The 23,467-nt window shown below is 50.6% G+C and overlaps 1 protein-coding gene across 1 annotated transcript in view; it reads left to right on the top strand.

Moving 5' to 3' along the window:
- The first annotated feature begins 1,042 nt into the window (after window positions 1-1,042).
- The window catches only part of LOC309358957 (scavenger receptor class F member 2-like), a 48,492-nt gene continuing 26,067 nt past the window's right edge, over window positions 1,043-23,467 (top strand). Inside the window, 8 exon segments of the mRNA XM_081892296.1 lie at window positions 1,043-1,061; window positions 1,064-1,149; window positions 1,151-1,398; window positions 9,448-9,506; window positions 16,270-16,371; window positions 17,401-17,920; window positions 20,074-20,292; window positions 22,646-22,774. Coding sequence (XP_081748422.1) covers window positions 1,046-1,061; window positions 1,064-1,149; window positions 1,151-1,398; window positions 9,448-9,506; window positions 16,270-16,371; window positions 17,401-17,920; window positions 20,074-20,292; window positions 22,646-22,774 — 1,379 coding nt within the window. The 5' untranslated portion in view covers window positions 1,043-1,045.

A 23,467-nucleotide genomic window follows, 5' to 3' on the forward strand; every position in this document is an offset into this window, starting at 1 on the left:
AAGGTGACCAAGACCATAAAAGTGTCTGGAAATCAAGCCTTATGAGGAATGGTTGAGGAAGCTGAATATATTTAGCTTGGAGGAAACTAAGGGGTGATATGAAAGCCATCTTCAAATATCTAAATGGTTGTCCCATGGAAGATGGAGCATGCTTGTTTTCTCCTGCTCCAGCAGGGAGGACCCGAACCAATGGATTCAGATGACAGGAAATGAGACTCTGACACTTTCTGAGGGTAAGAGCTGTTTGACTATGGAAAGGAAGGGAGTGGATTCTCCTTCGCTGGAGGTTTTTAAACAGAAATTGGATGACCATCTATCAGGGGTTATTTAGCTGTGATTCCTGTATTGCGGGGGGCTGGACTAGATGACCCTCGGCGTCCCTTCCAGCTCTAGGAGGAGTATGAAAGCATTCATCTCTACCCAGGTGCATTTAGTGGCTGAAGAATCCTGCTCTCTGAACAGAAGCATCCTACCACTTCTTGCATGCAAGAGGATGCCACAGGTGCAAATGACTGTGAAAAGCTGGTATCACTGTATCAAGTTCATCAGTTTTGCTGAATCAATTAAACTGAACAGTTTTAATTGGATTTTCATTCAACGCAGCCAGTTGCTACTGTTTGAACTTTCATTGCGGGCACTGGGGATGAGTTTAGGGAATCGAGTGGGGAGGTGGCCGTGCAATCCTAAACTTGGGAGTTTAAGACTGCGCTTGGGCCTCCCCTCCCCCCCCATCAGGATGCCACCACACCAGGGGAATCAACTTGAATAAAAGATGGGGGGGAGACTAAGCCCCACCCTGTATAATCGATCACAAGACGTGGCGCGCGCACACAATTTGAATGGCAATTCCTATTAGTTTTTCGGGGGGCTAGGAGTTGGCTCCTATGCACCCCACTGAAGGCCCCCAAATAAGGACCCCCACCGCAGCCACCTCCTTTGGAGCTGCAGCCCTCCAGCCAGGACCAGCAGCAGCCGCCTCCGTCCCTGGATCTCCTTCCCTCTCTCTCCGCCGCCGGAGCGCCTGACCCGGGAGGAGGGAGAACCAATGCGGCATTTCCTGGCTGGCCGGCCGCCCCTCCTGCCGCCGCCGCGAGGGGCGAGCAGGAGGCAGCGGCGGCGCTCGCACTGCAGCTTCCGGCCGGGCTCTTGCAGCAGGCAGCAGCCAGGAGGAGCCGGAGCCGCCGCTGGGGAGCCAGGCTGCCCGAGAAGGGCCCCAGAGCGCATGGAGAAGCCGCCGCGGAGGGCCCGGCGCGCCGGAGATGGAGACGCCGCCGTCGGCTGCAGCGCGCTCCTCCTCTCGCTACTGCTCCTTCTCCTTCTCCTGCTGGGTTGTGGGGCGGCGGGGGCGACCGCCCAGGAGCTGAATCCCCGCGGGAGGAACGTGTGCCCGGCGCCGGGGTAAGCAAGAGCGAACCGTCGCGGGGAGAGAGAGGTCCGGGGCGCGCCAGCGAGACCCCCTTGCCAAGTTTTTACGCGCGGGGAATGGAGACGCGCGGAGAGGGCTCTGCTCCATGGGGCGCTTCTGGGAAGCCACTTTCCCCCTACCCGCCTCGTTTGAAGCAGCCCAAAGGCTTGGATTTCGTTTCGTCTCGTGCGTCCGCGCCCTTGGAAGAGGCGCAGGGGCGCTATTGTGTTATGTTAGACATTCATTTGGGACGCGGGTGTCTTCAGTATGGCTCAGGGTTACTGCTTTTTCCTTTATTACTGGGGCTGGGTGGATAGAATCCTGGTCCACCAGTGTGATGCAGCACCACATCTGGCCCCCGGCCTTTCTAAGGAGATAGGATATGCCTTCTAATCCCTTCCGTACATGATGCCCGCTCCCCCAAAACATCCTGGAAGAGGGGGGTCTCTTCCTTCCACCCGTCCCGCAAGCTTCTCTCCCCCACCCCCAGCAACCAGTCTCTCTTGGCATGGGACGTGTGTAGGAGGAGAGAAGATGTCCCTTCTTGAACCAGATGTGGAGATTGATGGAGGGCCTCCCGACTGCCATTATGTCCCCCTTTAAAAAAAAAAAAGTTTGGTGAGTTCTCCTTGTTGGGCTACGAGGCAGTGCTGGTGGCTTTTGGGACAGGTGGGTGACACACACACCCTTCCCCATCATGTCAGCTGGGTTGTGTGCTCCTTTCCAAAGGGGGGGGTGCAAACAAGGGGTCCATATCCCCTCCCTCCCTCCTGCTGGCTGGACAGGCATTCTCCCCACTCCCACTGTCGTCCCGCGTGGATTCCCTTCAGGCATTTTCGACAGCTTCCTCCCCAACCCCTTCCCTCGTCGCTTGGAGACCTCTCGTGCCTGCTTGAACCAATTTCTTCTCTGGAGGGGGCATCCTTCGAGAGTTGAGAGAATCCCGTCTTTTAGGTATGCGATGGTCACTTTTAGGCTTGCTTGCAAGGATGGGCGGGGAGGGGGGTTAACTTGAAGCCCACCCCCCACCTCACTGGGATTAAAGGGGGCCCTGGGGTGGTGGGTGTTAATTGAGACAGTCTATTGGAACCCTGTATTTAGGCTGTGGATGATGCCAGCAGCAGCAACAGGCTCTCATTGGAAGCCTCTGCTTTCCCCTAACCCTCCAGCAAAAACCGCTTTCCAGAGGATTAACCCCATCCTATACTTAACGGTCTCAAGATGTGGGGGTTTCGGTTCCCCCTTCCTCCCCCATCTTGCCAAGGTAACCGCTTTACACACACACACAGGGCACATTGCCCACTGAGAGCCCTATCGTGCCAGAGCTGCTCCCCGAAATAAAATTATGGCGATAGAAGCAAGAAAACATTTCTGACATTTCAGGGGATGCCCTCCCCTTCTTGACAGGTACCCCCCATTTTTTCCATCAAAGAACAAAACGGCACGCCAGAAAAAAGGGGGGGGAGAAACCCACCCGCCAGCCCCCTTCCAAGTGTAACTTAAAACCCGATGGAAAGAGACGGTACATCTGTTTTCGATTTAAACTCTTGCAAACAAGCTCGCTTAGGCGAGAGGGCTTTGCAGGCTCTGCTGTGGAATTTCTGGATGAGGTTTCTCTCTCGCGCTTATACCATAACCGCCCCCCAAAACACAGACAAACACACACCCCAGAAACGCTCTCTGGTCCTTGTTTTTCCTGACCGAGACAAAGTCTGTTTTGTGATGAAGGGAAAAGCTGGCCAAAATTCGAGGGGAGAGGGGCAGAAATGTGGTTTAGCTGCTTCTTCTTCTTTTTTAGGGTATTTGGGTGGGCGCCCTCCGAGGGGGGCTTCATCAAACAACGGGATCCACAAAGCCGCATTAACTGTAGTTGCTCACAGGCTGAAGGGCCCCAAAAGATTCTCCCTACAGTTAAAGCACACAGACCCAAAATAACCATCGTTTACCCCTCACAGAGGGACGCGGGTGGTGCTATGGGTTAAACCACAGAGCCTAGGACTTGCCGATCAGAAGGTCGGCGGTTCGAATCCCTGCAATGGGGTGAGCTCCCGTTGCTCGGTCCCTGCTCCTGCCAACCTAGCAGTTCGAAAGCACGTCAAAGTGCAAGTAGATAAATAGGTACCGCTCCGGCGGGAAGGTAAACGGCATTTCCATGCACTGCTCTGGTTTGTCAGAAGCGGCTTAGTCATGCTGGCCACATGACTCAGAAGCTGTACGCTGGCTCTCTCAGCCAATAAAGCGAGATGAGCGCTGCAATCCCAGAGTCGGCCACGACTGGACCTTTACCTTTACCCCTCACAGAGCTACAGTTCCCAGCGCGTTTAACAAACTACAGTTCCTGGGATTCTTGTGAGATGGCTGTTTTAAATGTATGGCAGCCCAAACCTCAAAACCCAGTATCAGAATTTGCCTCCAACTCTAGGGGGGATCAGAAAGGAGCTTATTTCATTTATTGTGTTTAATTATTGCCTATTTCTTCAAGGAGCTCAAGGCAGTGTACATGGCTCTCCCTGCTCCTATTTAATCCCCATAACAACTCTGTGAGGTAGGATAGGCTGAGAGGCAGTAACTGGCTTCACACCCAGTGAGTTTGGTGACTGAGTGAGGATTTTAACCCCGGTTTCGCAGGTGTGACGCTCTAACTGCTGCACCACACTGCCTCGCTTGAAACCTGTTAGTAGAGTTCCGTGTTTCCCAAACGTTCGGACTTCCAGTTGTTTAGCAGTACAGTGGTACCTCGGGTTAAGTACTTAATTCATTCCAGAGGTCTGTTCTTAACCTGAAACTGTTCTTAACCTGAAGCACCACTTTAGCTAATGGGGCCTCCTGCTGCTGCCGCACCGGCGGAGCACGATTTCTGTTCTTATCCTGAAGCAAAGTTCTTAACCTGAAGCACTATTTCTGAGTTAGCGGAGTCTGTAACCTGAAGCATCTCTAACCTGAGGTACCACTGTAACGGCAACTGAGCTCTCCCCCTCATTAGGCTGTCGAAATGCAGAATATTTGGGTAGTGGGTTTTTGTAAGGAAAACTGGAAGCTTTCCATTCTGGTGCTCCAGACAAATTCATGTGCTTAGAGGAGCTATCCCAAAACCTGTTGTCTAGCAGATGTTTTACGGACTACAACTCCCATCAGCCCCAGCCAGCATGGCGGTGCGATTCTGGGGTTGATGGGAATTGTAGTCCAGAACATCTGGAGGGCAGCCTGGGTAGGCGTTCCTGAACAAAAATGCTTTAAGCAGGCGGTGAAAAAAAGGACAGCAAAATCTCCTTGCCTGATATCAAGAGGCAGAGAGTTCCAATGTCTGGGTGCTAAAACACTAAGAGTCGTGATATGGGTATTATTTGGTGTCTGTAACAGTGCCAGTTTGGGCCCCATTTAAAGGCAATCTTCCTGAACTCTTCCAAAAGACTACACAAACCACCCTTTGAAAAGTCACACTGTAGTGCACTTTGCAGTACAGTGGCACCTCGGGTTACATACGCTTCAGGTTACAGAGTCCGCTAACCCAGAAATAGTGCTTCAGGTTAAGAACTTTGCTTCAGGATGAGAACAGAAATCGTGCTCCGCCAGCGTGGCAGCACCAGGAGGCCCCATTAGCTAAAGTGGTGCTTCAGGTTAAGAAGAGTTTGAGGTAAAGTACGGACCTCCGGAAGGAGTTAAGTACTTAACCCGAGGTACCACTGTACAGTTCTACAGCCCGAAATGTGTTATATTCAGGTTAAAGTATGCCCGTGTTTGTGAAGTTCACTTCCAAATAATTGCATTATGTTCAGGGAGAAATGGCTGGCAATCAACGTGTATTATTAAGGGAAAATTTGGACTGAAAAGTTGATGGATTTCCATGATATATTTTTTAAAATTGCAAATGGCTAAAGAAATGTGGAGAGTTGAAGTTAAGATTTGAGAAAGAGAAAAGACCAAAAATTGACAAGAGTCATCCATCCCTGTGTGTGTGTGTTTGTGTGTGCGCTCAGGTCTTTGGATAATAGCTCCATTCAGAGAAAGAGCTCTGGGCCACACACCCCTCCCCACATTACAGCACATGTTTGATGAGATGGCACTATGCAGCCAGGGAGGTCTTGTGGAAGCTGGTCCCACATACTCCCCTCCAATTTCCTCTCAGTTTTCAGTAACCTTCCTGGAAAAGAGTGTTATAGACTTATTATTATTATTATTATTATTATTATTATTATTATTATTATTTCCAAACCGCCCTATACCTGAAGGTCTCAGGGCGGTCCAAACGTTTGGTTGTGGGCTGCCCCTGGGCGATCTTCAGCAAGTGACCCCCCAAAAAAGAAAAACGCTCAGCAACTCTGGTCTGCCCCCCACAAAAGCTCAACAACTCTGCCCTCTCCCCCTAAAAAAAAGCTGTGGGATAACACTTTTGATGCAACATCCTCTAACCTTCTAGCAGTTCCCTCGCTGCGAGAAGCCGAGTTACAAGAAACTAGGCAGAGGGCCTTCTCGGTGGTGGCACCCTCCCTGTGGAACGCCCTCCCACCAGATGTCAAAGAGAAGAACAACTACCAGACTTTTAGAAGACATCTGAAGGCAGCCCTCTTTAGGGAAGCTTTTAATATTTAATAGACTGTTGTATTTTAATATTCTGTTGGAAGCAGCCCAGAGTGGCTGGGAAAACCCAGCCAAATGGGTGGGGTATAAATAATATGATGTTGTTGTTGTTACCTCCCTGCAAACAAATCGGAATGATCACTCAGGAAAGAGCCAATGGCACCTATACTCCTCGCAAACGTTGTACAAGGAAATCAGGATGAATGCTCAATAAACGGGTCATTTGGGAGCACCCGCAATCTCTTTCCTAGACGAGTTATTTTTGTGTGGTGTAGTGGTTAGAGTGTCTTCCCAGGACCTGGGAGCAGTGGCGTAGCGTGGGGGGTGCAGGAGGGGCCAGCCGCACCGGGCGCAACATCTGGGGGTTAGGGTTAGGGGGCGCAAATCCACAGGTTAGGGGGTGCAAATTACTTGCCTTGCCCCGGGTGCTGACAACCCACGCTACGCCACTGCCTGGGAGACCAGGGTTTGACTTCCCACTCAGCCACCAGGCTCACGGGGTGTGACCTTGGGGGCCAGCCACTGACTCTCAGCCTGGCCTACCTCACAGAGTTGTTGCGGGGTGTTAATCATGGAGTTGGAAGGGACCCTGAGGATCATCTAGTCCAACCCCCTGCAATGCGGCTGTCCCATGTGGGAATCAAACCTGCAACCGTGGCATTATCAACACCATGCTGTAACCAATTAAGCTATTATCTGGGGGTTTTGCAGAGGGAAAGAGCCATGTGCACCACCTTGAGGTCCGTGGAGACAGAGGTGGGCTATAAATACAACAGATAAATAAATAAGTTGTGTTTTGCTTGTACAGTATTTAATATGGTACATACCAAGCCACCACTGATGTGCTTGCTGCCAGTCTGTGTTGTGCGGTCAGTCCTGCAATTTCATATCCTCCTAGATGTGCCCCTCAGGAATTCTGGAAGGCCAGGAGTGCTCCTTTTGGATGGGAAAATAATTTTCCAAAATTTGGGGAAAATCCATTTCTTCAGTTCATTAGTAAAAGGGCAAAGGGACCCATGACCATTAGGTCCAGTGATGGCTGACTCTGGGGTTGCGGCGCTTATCTCGCTTTCTTGGCCGAGGGAGCCAGCGTATAACTTCCGGGTCATGTGGCCAGCATGACTAAGCCGCTTCTGATGAACCAGAGCAGCGCACGGAAACGCCGTTTACCTTCCCGCCGGAGCGGTACCTATTTATCTACTTGCACTTTGACGTGCTTTCGAACTGCTAGGTGGGCAGGAGCAGGGACCGAGCACAGGAGCTCACCCCGTCGTGGGGATTTGAACCGCCAACCTTCTGATCAGCAAGCCCAAGGCTCAGTGCTATAAACCACAGTGCCACCCATGTCCCATGGGAAGTTCATTAGTAGCAATGAACAAATGGCAGTTTCAAACACAGTACCAGCCTCCTTTCATTTTAATTTTTTTTTAATCCTCAAAAGTTTTCACCTCCTCGGTGTTAGAGAGAGCTGTGAACACTAAGGGTTTCAAATAATGGCATATTAGTCAACCTTTCAGCTGTTTACTAAATTCATCATGCTGCATGAGATCTTTTTCTAGGGTGTCAGGAAATCTTCCAATGCAAATTCAAAAATTACTCTATCTTAATTTGCATGGGAATCCCCTCCCCCTCCGCCCCCAAATTCCCACACCACTTGCTTTTGGGTCATCCACTTCTGTTCTGGTTCCCCTAAGAATATTTTTTCTGGGATAGCAAAACATCATGGGGCCAGACTGTGGGGCTCACCATGTGATTTTAATATATACGTTCGATGTTGGGTGGGAAAATGCAGCCTGCGTAATTCAAGAGGGAGCCAGTGACATCATTGTGGGCATTAGCTGGCGGGAATCTTGTCGCTTAACCAGCTTGATGCCAGTTATGTGAAATGAGCAGTTCTTTATATCAGCATTGTAAGAGCTTTATTGGGTGTGCACCCAGACAGAATCTGGGAAGGGGGTTTCACATGACCTTTTTTGAGATCTGGAAACAGCCCCTGGGACTGACTCGGGATGCAGCAAAAATTCAGTTTCATTCCCAATTAAAGGTGAATTTCCCTTATGCACATTTAATGAAGGGTGTGGTTATGGAGATTAAATGAGGACTATAGCCTGGGAGGGGACGCGGGTGGCGCTGTGGGTTAAAGCCTCAGCGCCTAGGGCTTGCCGATCGAAAGGTCGGCGGTTCGAATCCCCGCTCGGTCCCAGCGCCTGCCAACCTAGCAGTTCGAAAGCACCCTCGGGTGCAAGTAGATAAATAGGGACCGCTTTCTAGCGGAAAGGTAAACGGTGTTTCCGTGTGCAGCTCTGGCTCGCCAAAGCAGCGATGTCACGCTGGCCACGTGACCCGGAAGTGTCTTCGGACAGCGCTGGCCCCTGGCCTCTTGAGTGAGATGGGCGCACAACCCCAGAGTCTGGCAAGACTGGCCCGTACGGGCAGGGGTACCTTTACCTTTACCTTTAACCCGGGGCAAGGCAAGTAATTTGCGCCCCCTAACCCCTAACCTGCCGCCACTGCCAGCTTCGGCTTGCTGCTGCCTGGTCTGGTCTGGTGTGGTTCTCTCCCGTGCTCAGCGCTGTGCTAGGCGGCCGCTGCACTGTCCCTTCCCCAGATAGTCCCTCGCTCTCTCTCCGCACCGCACGCCTGGCACCCACCCCCTCCACAGTGGGCGGCGACCCGGCGGCTTGGATCGGATTCGCACAGCCAGCACTGCAGTGAGAGAGAGTGAGCCAGGTAGGGGCAGAGAGCTGCGAGTGCGAGCATCCCCCCCAGATGTTGCGCCCGGTGCGGCCGGCCCCCCTGCACCCCCCATGCTACGCCACTGCCTAGGACTTGCCAATCAGAAGTTTGGCGGTTCGAATCCCCGCGACGGGGTGAGCTCCCGTTGCTCGGTCCCTGCTCCTGCCAACCTAGCAGTTCGAAAGCACGTCAAAGTGCAGGTAGATAAATAGGTACCGCTCCGGCGGGAAGGTAAACGGTGTTTCCGTGCACTGCTCTGGTTCGCCAGAAGCGGCTTAGTCATGCTGGCCACATGACCCGGAAGCTGTACGCCGGCTCCCTCGGCCAGTAAAGCGAGATGAGCGCCGCAACCCCAGAGTCGGCCACGACTGGACCTAATGGTCCGGGGTCCCTTTACCCTTTATAGCCTGGGCGACGAGGGTTCCTGCCCCCAAATGCAGCATAAAGAATCACATCTGCTCCTCTGCCCCTGCTATTTTATTTGCTTACAACATTTATATCTCCAGGTGGGAGGATCTGAACCCTTGGCTTCTCCCAGGTCCTAGTTTGACATTGTTAAGCACTACACTGCCCCTGGCTCATGTGCGTTTGACCCTTCTCACCGCTGACATACGGCCCCCATAAAGTCACCCTTGGGGGAGTGCGGCCCTCGGACTGGGGAGAGAAATGGTTACCTTTTACCCCCCACGCCGAGCCTTTTCTAACCCTCTCTCTTTCTCTGCCTACAGCTCTGCTGGATTCGTCTGCTGCTCAGGATGGAGGCAACAGGGCGAGGAATGTTTGATAGGTAAGAGCGAGCCTTCCCCTGCTTTTCTCCTCTGTCTCTAAGCAGGATCAAGGCTGCCCGAATAAATAACCCCTTCCCTTTTCAGCTTGAGGAAGGGAGTCCTTTCCCTTCCATCTCCCAAGAGCCTCTAGGGTGATGGTCCCTTGGCATGTACAGCTGCCTTCAGTTTGATGCCCTCCTTCTTGAGGGTCCGCCGGAAGCTGCCTTGTCCCGAATCAGAGTGAAACAGAGATGCCGTTCGCCTGTCTCTCCACCGATATCTCTCTCTCTCTCTCTCTCTCTCTCTCTCTCTCTCTCTCTCTCTCTCTCTCTCTCTCTTTCTCTCTCTCTCTCTCTTTCTTTCTCTCTCTCTCTCTCTCTTCATCCACTTTGCCTGTTTCATTTTCATGCACCGTATTTTTCACTCCATAAGACACACTTTTTCCTCCTAAAAAGTAAGGGGAAATGTGTGTGCGTCTTATGGAGCGAATGCAGGCTGTGCAGCTATCGCTGAAGCCAGCAGAGCAAGAGGGAGAGCTGCCCAGCTCCTCTTGTTGTGCTGCCTTCCCAGTGAAGCAGGATGAGGGATGGAAGGGAGCATTACGGGCGGACGGACCAGCGGCTCCTTAGCCTGATCCTCCCTCCTCCTCCTTCCTCTTCCTCTTCTTTTCCCCACCTGCCTCGGGCTTCTCTCGAGCCTTCCCAAGAGCCCGGCTGCCTGGCTCTATTCCTCGCAAGCCCCTTGACGTGCTGGAAGCAGCGGCGGTGGCGGCAGCCCCTGGCAAGGCTCAGGAGCACTCAAATGCATAGCACAAGGAGGGGAAGGGCCTCAGATTCAGAATATTTTTTTCCCTGTTTTCCTCCTCTAAAAACTAGGTGAGTCTTATGGTCAGGTGCGTCTTATAGAGCAAAAAAATACTGTGGTTCGTATCAAGTGTGGGGAACTATTGCCCCTCCAAGTAGGACTACAACTCCCATCATCCTTGGCTACTTGACCGTGCTTGCCAGGGCTGATGGGAACTATGGACCAAAGAAGAGCCTGTGTGAAGAACTCCTTGCTTTGGTCTGTCCTGAATCTCCCAACATTCAACTTCACTGGCTGCCCATGACTTCTAGAGTCAGGAGAGAAGAAGAAATGCTTTTCTCTGGTGGCTTTCTCCATGCCATGCAAAATTTAACAATCTTCTCTCATGTCAACTCTTACTACTGCTCAGTATCGTCTGCACATACTGGCAGCAGCTCTCCTGGGTTTCAGAATGCCTTTGTAAATTTTCCGATGGCTCTGTCTTTCCACAGCTTTGCCATAGAGAAGGGGAGCAGCCTGTAGCCTTGTGTTGGATTGGCACACTGTTTAATTGGGATGTAATGCCTTCCTACATTGGGACACGGGTGGCACTGTGGGCTAAACCCCAGAGCCTAGGGCTTGCTGATCAGAAGGCTGGTGGTTCGAATCCCTGCAACTGGGTGAGCTCCCGTTGCTCTGTCCCTGCTCCTGCCAACCTGGCAGTTCGAAACCACGTCAAAGTGCAAGTAGATAAATAGGTACAGCTCTGGCGGGAAGATAAACGGCATTTCTGTGCACTGCTCTGGTTCGCCAGAAGCGGCTTAGTCATGCTGGCCACATGACCCGGAAGCTGTATGCCGGCTCCCTCGGCCAATAAAGCGACATGAGTGCCGCAACCCCAGAGTCAGTCACGACTAGACCTAATGGTCATGGGTCCCTTTACCTGTTAATGCCTTCCTACACACAGGCCAGTGATCATCAGTGTTCCTTTTCTAGAAAAAAGAGGTGCCAGAACTCACCGTTGACACCTCCCTTGTTATATTTGCAATGGTGCCCACCTGAGAGGCGCCGGAACTCAGTTCCAGCGAGTTCTGGCTGGGAGGGGGGGGAGCCCTGGATTGTAGCCATGCCTTGAAGGCTGGGTTGGGCTTTGAAATGCAGACTCTAGCAACTTGACTAAAACCCTGGGTGTGTCAGCTTTCATTTCTAAAACTCAGCATGTTTGCAGTCCTCATGGCCAGACATGGCTTTATTGCTCCATTTCCCTCTTTCTCTCCTAACCCACGTTCTGCTTTTTGCCATCATCTAAAAATGGCGAGATTCTGATATGGTTTTTTGGTAGAACGCCCAGCTTTACTAGCTGCCTATGAGCTCCAGTGTTGCAAGACAGAGAGGAAAACTTTTCTCTGTCTCAGTGGTATGCAGTGAAAATTTTCACAGAGGATCAGTGAGGGCCAGAGGCAGCAGCTTGTGAGGGGATGGTGCTCGCATGAGCATCGCACCTCCCTCCCTATGTGGGCAGAAGCTTCCCAGGCTTTGGGAAAGGAGGTGCTATCCTTTAATACTTACTGGAGACATTTAGGGGAATAGCCTATTCCCCTGGTCCACTAACCACACAAAACTGCTCTATCTGCTTTCTCCATGCCATGTTTAATCAAGTTAGTAGTCCTCATGACTGCCCAGAGTTGCCTGGAAATTTGAGGGCATCATCTGGTAGAAGTTTCAGGAGACAGATAGGTTGCAGAGGAAGCTTTTCGGGCGTTTACATGGGGGGGGGCAGCTTCACTGCCCTGTATTTTCTAGCTCCTTGCTCTTACCCTGATTGCTGGTGGAAACTGGATGAATTTCACACAATTGGTGCAGTTTGCAGAATTAGCTTTTCATGCAGCAGAATTTGAATTTTGCCAGTGTGTGGCGTGCAGCCCTGGCTCTTGGCCACCTGAGGGAACAAGCGAGGACGCACCATATGTGAGAGGCAGCGGTGGTGTAGTGGTTAGAGTGTCAGACCAGGACCTGGGAGTTCATATCCCCACTTGGCCATGAAGCTCACTGGGCGACTTTGCTCCAGTCTCTGCCTCTCGGCCTAACCTACTTCACAGGGTTATTGTGGGGGCTAAATGAGGAGTGGGTGGGGGAGCCAGGGATACCACGTTGAGCTCCTGGGAGAAAAGAAGGTGAGATACAATTCCATGTATGCAATTTATTCATGCAGTAAATACAGTGGTACCTCAGGCTACATACATTTCAGGTTACAGACTCCACTAACCCAGAAATATTACCTCAGGTTAAAAACTTTGCTTCAGGATGAGAACAGAAATCATTCTCCGGTGGCATGGCAGCAGTGGGAGGCCCCATTAGCTAAAGTGGTGCTTCAGATTAAGAACAGTTTCAGGTTAAGAACAGATCTCCGGAATGAATTAAGTACTTAACCTGAGGTACCACTGTAAACAAATGCCCCAATACAGCTTATTTTAAATCAGGCTCCTCCGAGGCAAGGCCAGTGGTGGTGTAGGGGTCTGATTGTTGGACTAAGACCTGGGAGACCAGGGTTCGAATCCTCCCACTTGGCTATGAAGCTCACCAGCTGTGATCTTGGGGTCTAGTCGCTGCCTCTCGGGGTCATTTTGGGGATTAAATGAGGAAGGGGAGCAGGTACGGCACTTTGAGCCACTTGGACAAAAGGGGTGGGTGGAAGTACCATAAATAAACAAATGCCCCCTGAACAGCCCGGGTACGGCGAGCAGGGTTTTTCCCCCCTGTTCGCTCTTAGCAGAGTTGTCGCTTGCCCAGGCAAAAAGCTGGAAGAAAGGAAGCAGCAGTTTCTCCACTGTTCTCTGCTGTCCGTAGCCAGAAGGTCCCCTCTCAGCGCTGGAACTTGGCATCCCCAGGTTCCGGCTGGAATCCTTTGTAGAACTTGGCCGAGCGGGGAGAGGGAGGCTGCACAAGTTCTCGGGACTTGGAGTCCCAAGGTGCTGCTGGGAAACTTGGAGGAGCTATTTTTGGAGGCCTAGTAAATCCGCCGCCGTTCCAGTTGGCTGAGGCCCCCCTTCCTTTCCTGTGGAGTAATATTTCTCGGTGCTGATCAACAGAGGCCGCCTCCTGGCCTCTGGAGCAGCCAGCCTGTGTGTGTGCATATATGTGTGTGTGCGCGCACGTGCATCTGTGCAATTGTCCAGCTCAGTGTTCAAATCTCCAGGTCGGCAGCAGACCTGCTGTAAGCCGAGGGGCTTCTGCCTCCTCTGGTGATGTTTGTTCGGGGCAGAAAAAAGAAAGGCCTTCATTCAGGGCAGAGCGAAACTATGGCACTCCCTCCTGAAGGAGGCACAGATGGGCACCACCCTAGATGGCTTTAAAAGAGGATCTGACCAATTAATGGAGGAAAAGGCTATTGATGGGTACCAGCCACAATGGCTGCGCTCTGCCTCCCCAGTTAGAAGCAGCAATGCTTCTGAATACCAGTTGCTGGAAACCGCAGGAGGAGAGAGTTGCTGTTGCACTCAGGTCCTGCTTGCGGGTTTCCCACAGACCTATGGGCAGCCCCTGTGAGAACAGGATGCTGGACTAAGTGGATAGCTCAGGTGGTTAGAGCTTGGTGCTGACAATGCCAAGGTCGCAGGTTCGATCCCCGTAAGGACAGCTGCATTGCAGGGGGTTGGGTTAGATGATTCTCAGGATCCCTTCCAACTCTACAATTCTACAATTCCTTTATTTATACATACATGCATGCATGCATACATACATGCATACATACATACATACATACATACCCTGCCCATCTGGCTGGGTTTCCCAGCCACTCTGGGCAGCTTCCAACAGAATATTAAAAGCATGAGAAAACATCAAACATAAAAAACTTCCCTAAACAGGGCTGCCTTCAGATGTCTTCTGAAAGTCAGATACAGTCATACCTTAGGTTACAGACACTTCAGGTTGCGTTTTTTCAGGTTACGGACCGCTGAAACCCAGAAGTACCAGAACGGGTTACTTCTGGGTTTCAGCGGCCGTGCATGCGCAGAAGCGCCAAATCACAACCTGTGCGTGCGCAGACATGCCACTGCAGGTTGCAAACACTGCGGGTTGCGAACGTGCATCCTGCACGGATCACGTTTGCAACTCAAGCATCCACTGTAGTTTCCTTGAGGGTGGGTGCCACTACCGAGAAGGCCCTCTGCCTGGTTCCCTGTAACCTCACTTCTTACAGGGAGGGAACCACCAGAAGGCCCTTGGAGCTGGACCTCAGTGTCCGGGCTGAACGATGGGGGTGGAGACGCTCCTTCGGGTATACAAGGCCGAGGCCATTTAGGGCTTTAAATGTCAGTTTGAATTGTGCTCGGAAACGTACTGGGAGCCAATGTAGGTCTTTCAGGACCGGTGTTATATGGTCTCGGCGGCCACTCCCAGTCACCAGTTTAGCTGCTGTGGCTTGGTGAGCCATTGGCCCAATCCAGCAGGCTCTTCTGATTGGGCAGATGGGAGTTCTAGTGCAAAACAGCTGAAGGCTGGTAAAAAAAAAATGTCTTAAGCTTTCACAAATGAAAGGGGCAGCGGTCCCTGGATGCTTGTGCCGTCACAAATTCCTTAGTCCTTAATGTGCCACAGGACTCTTCTGTTTTGCCGCCCCCTCTGAAAATGGTTGCCACGCGGGAAAGCTAGCGATGCTCCTCTGCATTTTGCCTGTGTATTTAAAAGGCTGAATAACCAACTAATACCTCAGAGTTCTTCTGACTAACTCCCCCCTCCCTCAACTCCTCCTTTGCATGTCTGTAGCGCCTTGGCCGGATCCTACCCAAAGCACTTCCGCTGGGGCCAGAGTAGTGTCTCCACCGTCCATGGGGTAAGTAAGTGCTTTGCCTGCCATCTCACAGGTGATGGAAACTGGGTGTTCTCTGGGTTTCTGTGGGGGTTTTTTATTTTAAAAAATCTTCCTGTGTGCATGCTAAACTCTTAGCCTGCCGCTGCCTAATAATGTCTCTGTGCTTTTCTAGATTTCTTTCTGGTGTCCGTCTTTGGGCTTTCTGGAACCTTCTGCCTCCTTCCCATGTGGGGACTGTGTACCTGTCAATGTCCTTTCAGTGGCGGTTCCCAGCCGGGAAAATGAGGCACTTTTCTCAGGGATTAGTCTGGTTCTTAAGAAGCAAAGGCTTGAATTGGAAACCTGAAGGAAGGATGGTGTTCTCAGCAGCCACTTCCATTTGTATTGGGGCAGGGGGGGTTGCCTGTGCCTGCAGTCTCCCATCCCACGAGTGACCTAGTCTGGAAATCTTCAGTGTGCAGCCTGCTAAAGACCCATGCCCTCATGAAGGAAGGTTGATGATGCTGTAAGTGAACTAGCCCCACCACACAACCTTTTTAGGTTCCTGTCACCTGGCTGAGCAATAGTAAACAGCGCCCCCAAATTTCAACCACTTTCCATTTTCGGTTTTTCTTCTGTAAACGAAACACATCCCAAAAAAGCATCTGATTCAGATAGGACTTGATACGCTCGTACTAGGCCTTAAATCGGGCCTAGTAGTTCAGCAGCAGCCAGTGCAGCCTTTTCAGGACCAGCGACGCATGTTCCCTTCAAGAATATGCACCATTATCCGCCCCATTCTTCCCTAGCTGCAGCCTGCATGCCGTCTTCAAGGGCAGCCCCACATTCAACACATTGCAGTAGTCAAGCAGAAGGTCACTAGCGCATGGGCAACTGAGACCAGGCTATGCCAGTGTAGGAACGGTCATAGCTGGCAAACCGGCATCCTTTTCTGTAGGCATTCCTTCAAGGTTTGTTTGGTGTGTGTTTTCCATTAGACACCTTGCACCCCTCTCTGAACTGACGCTCCAGCCAAGTTAGTCACCTGCCGACGCCCACTAGGGGGTCTCTGGCTTAGTGGCGCCTCTGTTGGGTGCGCAAGGGTAGGGTAGGGGTTCCCACCCTCTTTGCACGGGTGTCCCGCCAGCCGTCAGTTCCACATGTCCCCGTTTTCTCAATTATCCCCTCTCTTTCTTTCCCCCTCGTAGCCGTGTGTGAGGGAAACTTCACCTGCAAGGACAATGAGGTCTGCGTGAGGCCCAACGAATGCCGCTGCCGCCATGGTTACTTTGGTGCCAACTGTGAAACCAGTGAGTACAGAGGACAGGGCCGTGTAGTGGTTACAGCGCCATACTAGGACCCTGGAGAGGCTTGAGGCCCAGTCACTGCCTCTCAGCCTGAGCTGCCTCACAGGGTAGTTGGTGGGAATTAAATGAGGAGGGGAAGCTGTGTGTGTGTGTGTTTAAATTGACAGCATTTTTAGCACCTTGATGGTTTTACTAAGCGGTCCACTGTAAACGGCTTAGAGGCCTTCTGTTCTGGTACATGGTATCTCATTTTTGTTAAACATAAAATAAAAGGGCTATTCAGAGTTGACCTGTGACATTTCAATTCTTCAAGGTTGAATATGCATATACTGAACATTTAAAAATTGAAATGACACATACAGTCATACCTCTTGTTGCGTTCGCTTCATGTTGTGGATTTTCGGGTTGCGGCAAACCCGGAAGTGTATACTTCCGGGTTTCGCCGCATACACAAAAGCGTTCTGCACGCTTTGCGCATGCGAAGAAGCACTCCAGAATGGATCCTGTCTGCAACTAGAGGTACCACTGTATATGAAGCCGTATTCCATAATATATATACAACAAAACCTCTATGTTAAGGGCTGTATTGAATGTTTTTTATTATTATCATTATCATTGATTTATTAATTGCCTTCTAAATAAGACGATTTATGCAACTCAGCCAGATGGGTGGGTATTATTATTATTATTATTATTATACTGTTCATAAAACACAACTGCATCAAATATATTTTAAACAAGACTCTCCTACTGGGTGGTAGTCATCCACGTTTTACGCAGAGTAGACCCATTGAAATTCACAGGCCTTGCTTAGTCATGCCCAGTATACAACGCACTGTACACACCTCTACATTTACACCTGTTGCTCCGGCTACTTTGGCCTGTGGCCCTGCCCACCACATCATGTGGCCCTCAGAAGGAGCGAATGCGGCCCTCGGTCTCAGTTGTTTTTTTTTTTAAAAAAGGTTCCCGCTCCTCCAGCCCCTGCGCTAACCTTGTTGTCGTCATCCTCCCCCATCGCTCCCCCCCCAGAGTGTCCCCGCCAGTTCTGGGGCCCCGACTGCAAGGAGATGTGCCAGTGCCACCCCAACGGGCAATGTGAGGACGTGACCGGCCAGTGCACCTGCAACGCCAACCGCTGGGGGCCCAAGTGCGAGAACGCCTGCCTGTGCAAGCATGGCAAGTGCGACCAGAAGACCGGCAAATGCACCTGCGAGCCCAACTGGTGGGGCCCCCAGTGCTCCAGCGCCTGCTACTGCAGCCTCAACTCCCAGTGCGACCAGCAGGTGGGCACCTGCATCTGCCAGCCGGGCTGGTGGGGCCGCAGCTGCAACAACCAGTGCTCCTGCAACAACTCGCCCTGCGAGCAGTTCACGGGCCGGTGCCAGTGCCGGGGGCGCACCTTCGGCCCTCGCTGCGACCGCTACTGCCAGTGCCACATGGGCAAGTGCAACCAGCTGGACGGGACCTGCACCTGCGAGCCAGGATATCGGGGAAAGTTCTGCAGGGAGCCCTGCCCGGCCGGATTCTACGGGCAAGGCTGCCGGAGGAGGTAAGGCAGGGGGGCAGCAGTCATAGAATCATAGAACCTTAGTAAAGGTAAAGGGACCCCTGACCATTAGGTTCAGATGTGGCCGACTCTGAGGTTGCGGCGCTCATCTCGCTTTACTGGCCGAGGGAGCCGGCGTACAGCTTCTGGGTCTTGTGGCCAGCATGACTAAGCCACTTCTGGCGAACCAGAGCAGCGCACGGAAACGCTGTTTACCTTCCCGCCGGAGTGGTACCTATTTATCTACTTGCACTTTGACGTGCTTTCGAACTGCTAGGTTGGCAGGAGCAGGGACTGAGCAACGGGAGCTCACCCCGTTGCAGGGATTCGAACTGCCGACCTTCTGATCGGCAAGTCCTAGGCTTTGTAGTTTAACCCACAGCGGCACCCGCGTCCCTCATAGAACCTTAGGAGACCCCCAAAGATCATCTGGTCCAATCCCCCAGCCAAGAGTCCCCTGCGAAACATGTGTGGCGAAATTGCAAATCATGCCTAGCGGAAACTCATGCACCGAAAGGTGGATCAGTGCTCTGGTTTTGGGGGAAAGAGGGATGGCCCAGAATAATATCCCCAAGCCCCGCCCCTGATTCCTCCCACTTAGTCACGCCTCCTCAGCTTCCCACCATGGGAGCCAGCATGGTGTAGTGGTTAAGAGCGGTGGACTCGTAATCTGGTGCACTGGGTTCGCTTCCCCACTCCTCCACCTTCAGCTGCTGGGTGACCTTGGGCTAGTCACACTTCTCTGAAGTCTCTCAGCCCCACTCACCTCACAGAGTGTTTGTTGTGGGGGAGGAAGGGAAAGGAGAATGTTAGCCGCTTTGAGACGCCTTAAGGGGAGTGAAAGGCGAGATATCAAGTCCAAACTCCTCCCCTTCTTCTTCTTCTTCTTCTTCTTCTTCTTCTTCTTCTTCTTCTACTACTACTGCTACTACTACTATTTAGATTTCCTGTAAACTAGAATGAGAGAAGAGCTTTGTACCTGGTTCAGGCCAAAAAGGTCCCATCTTTTTTTCTCCTTTCTTTTTGAAATAATTTTCATTTGATTTTACAAACACAAAGTTATAACAATACCAAGTAGATAACCATACATTGAGATTTCTCTCAATCTCCCAACTTCCCCCCCTCCCCTCCGTGGGTCCATCTTCAGCTACATATTGTTTCGCAATCCATATATTAATATCTCTCCATATTTGTCCCCAGCATTTGTTACATTACAAGTGTTATTAAAATCCTGCTAATGTTTTTATCTACTTACAGTGGCTTCCTAAATAAGTTGCAAATTTCAACCACTCTTTCTTAAAGTTTTTGTCTTCTTGGTTCCTGAGCTTTCCAGTCAGTTTTGCCATTTTGGAGTACCCCAACAGCTTAATTTGCCATTCCTCTCTGGTAGGGACTTCCATTTCTAGGCTAGTAGCATCCATGCTGCTGTTGTCTCATACATAAAAAGTCTTTTTTGCTTTTTTGCAATCTTGGTACCTACAATTCCTAATATAAAAGCTTCTGGGTTTTGTTTTGTTTTACAAAAGTTATTTTAAACATTTTTTTCAGTTCATTATATATCATTTCCCAGAATGCTTTTATTACCTTACACAGCCACCACATGTGATAAAAGGTACCTATCTAGCCCAATCTCTGGAAACTATGGGTTTCCATGTTCCTAAATGCTTAGCTTTTTGGAGTGCACAGAACAAGTCCTCCTTGCCTTACCCCATTCATCTTCTCCAGAGTCACCCTAGGTCAGTGGTGGCCAAAGTTGGCCCTCTAGCTGTTTTGGGACTACAGTTCCCACCATCCCTGACCATTGGTCTTGTTAGCTAGGGATGATGGGAGTTGTAGTTCCAAAACAGCTGGCGGGCCAAGTTTGGCCACCACTGGCCTAGGAGCTCATCTTCAGTGGCTGACTCACCGCCTTAAATTCTGATTGGCTCCCATCAGTACTAAAAGGGTGGCGTCTTCTCTGTAGCTAAAAAAACCCCTCTCCTTTCATCTTCATTGGACAGTTCTAGGATGCTAGAGGGTGGGACCCTGCTGCAGAAATAGTAACAGGTCTTCCACCCCCTGTGACCCCAGCCCACTACACTTGGGGAGGACCAGTTGCTTTGCAGGGCTTTGTTGATCTCCTGACTGACTGACCTGCCTCTCTGTGGCTTTTCCAGGTGTGGGCAATGCAAGGAGCTTCAGCCCTGCACCATTGCGGACGGGCGCTGCCTGGCATGCGAAGCTGGCTGGAACGGCACCAAGTGTGACCAGATCTGCTTGGCAGGCTTCTACGGGGAGGGCTGTGACCAAACCTGCCCTCCCTGCAAGGACGGCCACACCTGCAACCACATCAACGGCAAGTGTTCCCACTGCAATCCTGGCTGGATCGGGGACAGGTGAGTCTAGCAAGGGAGTTTGGCGTGGGCTTGTCAAGGGCCCTTAGAGCACCAGGCTGTGAGTTGCCCTACCTCCATCTTTATTACCACAGTGCAGTGGTAGAGCAATAACAATAACGACAGTAATAATGATCTCTGTGCTGACATTTCCATTCCACCTTAAGGAACAGACATGGAATTGTTACGGGTCTGTTTACATTCCAGCACAGTATGCTGAGAACTTCTGTTGTGTGTATAGCTGTTGCTTTTAGCTGTTATTTCTGAGATGACATGAGAGAGAGACGACATGTTTCTTTGTCCTGATTTATGATTAATAAATCTGTAGTTGTTGTATGCTTCCACAAGCCTCACGCCTATTCTGTGTGCACAGTTCGATCTGCTGACAGTGTGCCCTGGCTGAGTAAGCCCAGGTTGCTGATTTACGTTGGAGCAGAGGTGATGGTCTTCGCAGTGGGATGGCTGGAAAGGAATGGCCCAGCCGGGGCTGGCCTCCTGGCCCTCTGCATGCCGACACTCTATACTTGCTTGCCTGATGGTTACAGGGCAGGCAGATTTCAGGCTTGTCAGATCTACTTTGTTTTATATTAGATTTCCAACCTCTGAACCACCTGGTGCAAAATGCATATTGTCGGAGGCAGGATGGTTCTGAATGCCAACTTGGGGGGAGGTATTTTGGGGCTTCCTTTTGAAGCATCTGGTTGGCCACTGTAAGAACAGGAAACTGGACTAGGTGGTCTGATTCAGCATAACCTTAAAAGACAGAGAGGATTCAAGTGCAGAGTGGCTCTGAGCACATTCTGAGCCCAACAATTAGTTTTCAGTACCAAAACCGAAGTGGAGATACAAATGTCCACTCCTAGTTAGAGTTAAGAACATAAAAAGAGTGTGTTGGGTCAGGCCAATGGCCCATCTAGTCCATCATCCTGTTTGCACAGTAGCCAAGACGGCAGGCAGGATCCGGGCACAAGAACAGTCTCCCTTCCTGCATGCAGCTTTCAGCAACTGGTCTTCAGACGTCTTGGTGCCTTCATGGTTGGAGCATAACCGTCATGGCTAATAGCTATCCAAATTTGCCATGAATCTGTCCATTCTTCTTTCAAAGCCACCCAACGTCACTGTTTCCTGTGGGAGCGAGTTCCACAGTTTAACTACGTGCTGCGTGGGGAGAAGTGCTTTTTAAATACATAAATAAAAATCCACCCTGAATCTTCCAGCGTTCGGTTCTCAATTTCAGCAGCCCGATTTAGAAATATATAAACGGTGCCGCTGCTGCTATCAAGAGCCGGAAACGCTTACTAATCTACTGCAAATCAGGCAGAGATCTAACGGCAGATCCTGATCTGTTCTCCACCCACTTGTGGTCAAGGCAACGAACTGCTGGAGATGGTGATGTGAAAAAGTTGTGTCAGTAAGCTAAGAAGCAGAAGCAAAAAGCTGCTGTTGTTGTTTTTTAAAAAAAATTATTAAAGATTTTTGTGATACGAAAAACCCAAATAAACAAGGAAAAATAGATACAATATAGCACCTCCACTTTCAGCTCCTAGAGTCTTTTTTTTTACAGTCTGTTTACATTTGGAATGGGGCACTATTGCCATCGATTTTGGGGGGAAAGAGGAGAGGGAGGGAGGGGTTGGGGGATGATTATCTGTTCATTCTATAGCAGGGTTTTTATGTCAGCATCTCATGGGTAGGTCCTTTATTTATATAGTTATCTTTTTATTGCTTGGTTTTGTTTGTTTGGTTGCGGTATGGTTTGTTTGTATGTGAGGGGGAGGTGTTGTTGTGTCAGCCATATTGATCTGTATCCTGTTGGGGGAGGGATGGGTAACAACAACAACAACAACAATTTATTATTTATAGCCCGACCATCTGGCTGGGTTTCCCCAGCCACTCTGGGTGGCTCCCAATCAAATAATAATAATAATAATAATAATAATAATAAACTGACAAAACACCAAACATTAAAAGCTTCCCTAAACAGGGCTGCCTTCAGATGTTCTCTAAAAATCAGATAGTTGTTTATTTCCTTGACATCTGATGGGAGGGTATTCCAAAGGGTGGGCGCCACTACCAACAAGGCCCTCTGCCTGGTTCCCTGCAACCTCACTTCTCGCAGGCAGGGAACCACCAGAAGGCCCTCAGAGCTGGACCTCAGTGTCAGGACTGAACGATGGGGGTGGAGACGCTCCTTCAGGTATACTGGGCCGAGGCCGTTTAGGGCTTTAAAAGTCAGTACCAACTTTGAATTGTGCTCGGAAACGTACAACAGCTGTTGTGCTGAAAGCTGTTCTGAGAGCGGCTGTTCCTTCTTGTTGCCCCCCACTCCCCGCTCACCATCTTGAACTTCCTCCAGGTGTGAGACGAAGTGTCGCAATGGGACCTACGGCGAAAACTGCGCCTTTGTCTGCAACGACTGTTTCAATGGCACCTGCGACTTCGAGTCCGGGCGCTGCCTCTGCCGGCCAGGCTTCCAAGGAATTTGGTAAGTGACTCAGCACCCCAATGCAGGGTCTCCATTCTGCTCTTTTCATTATCCCTGTACAGACCTGCCACCTGCTTCACAAAGAAGAAGCCTGGATAGCTCAGCTGGTTGCAGCCCAGTGCTGATAATAATAAGATTTTAGGATGACCCCCATTTTGGGACAGCTGCGTATTCCTGCATAGCAGGGGGTTGGACTAGGTGATCCTCAGGATCCCTTCCAACTCTATGAATCTGTGTACGATAAGTTTAAAATGCTAAATATTCAACTAAATGAAGTATATAAAAAACACCTTTCTACAATTGTGCGGCTGATATGCCACAAAACAGTTATCACTTACTTGACGCAGTTTATAAATCGCTTCCCATAATGTACGTCGAAGCAATTTTGCAAGGGAAGCAGTTGAAAGCTGTTCCGTGTATGAGAACATTGGCCGCTGTGAGAGAAGGATGCTGGACTAAATGGGCCACTGGTCTGATCCTGCAGGCTCTTATGATGCCCTTATGTTTTTACAGTGAGGGGGAAAGCATTTGATCCCCCTGCTAAATTTGCCCGTTTGCCCTCTGACAAAGAAATGACCAGTCCATAATTTTAATGGTAGGTTTATTGTGCCTGTGAGAGACAAAATAACAACAGGAAAAATACCCCCATAAACCCAGAAGACAATAGTCAGAGATTGATGTGCATTATAATGA

Source organism: Podarcis melisellensis, assembly GCF_964234715.1.
Source record: "Podarcis melisellensis genome assembly, chromosome: 16".
Lineage (NCBI taxonomy): Eukaryota > Metazoa > Chordata > Lepidosauria > Squamata > Lacertidae > Podarcis > Podarcis melisellensis.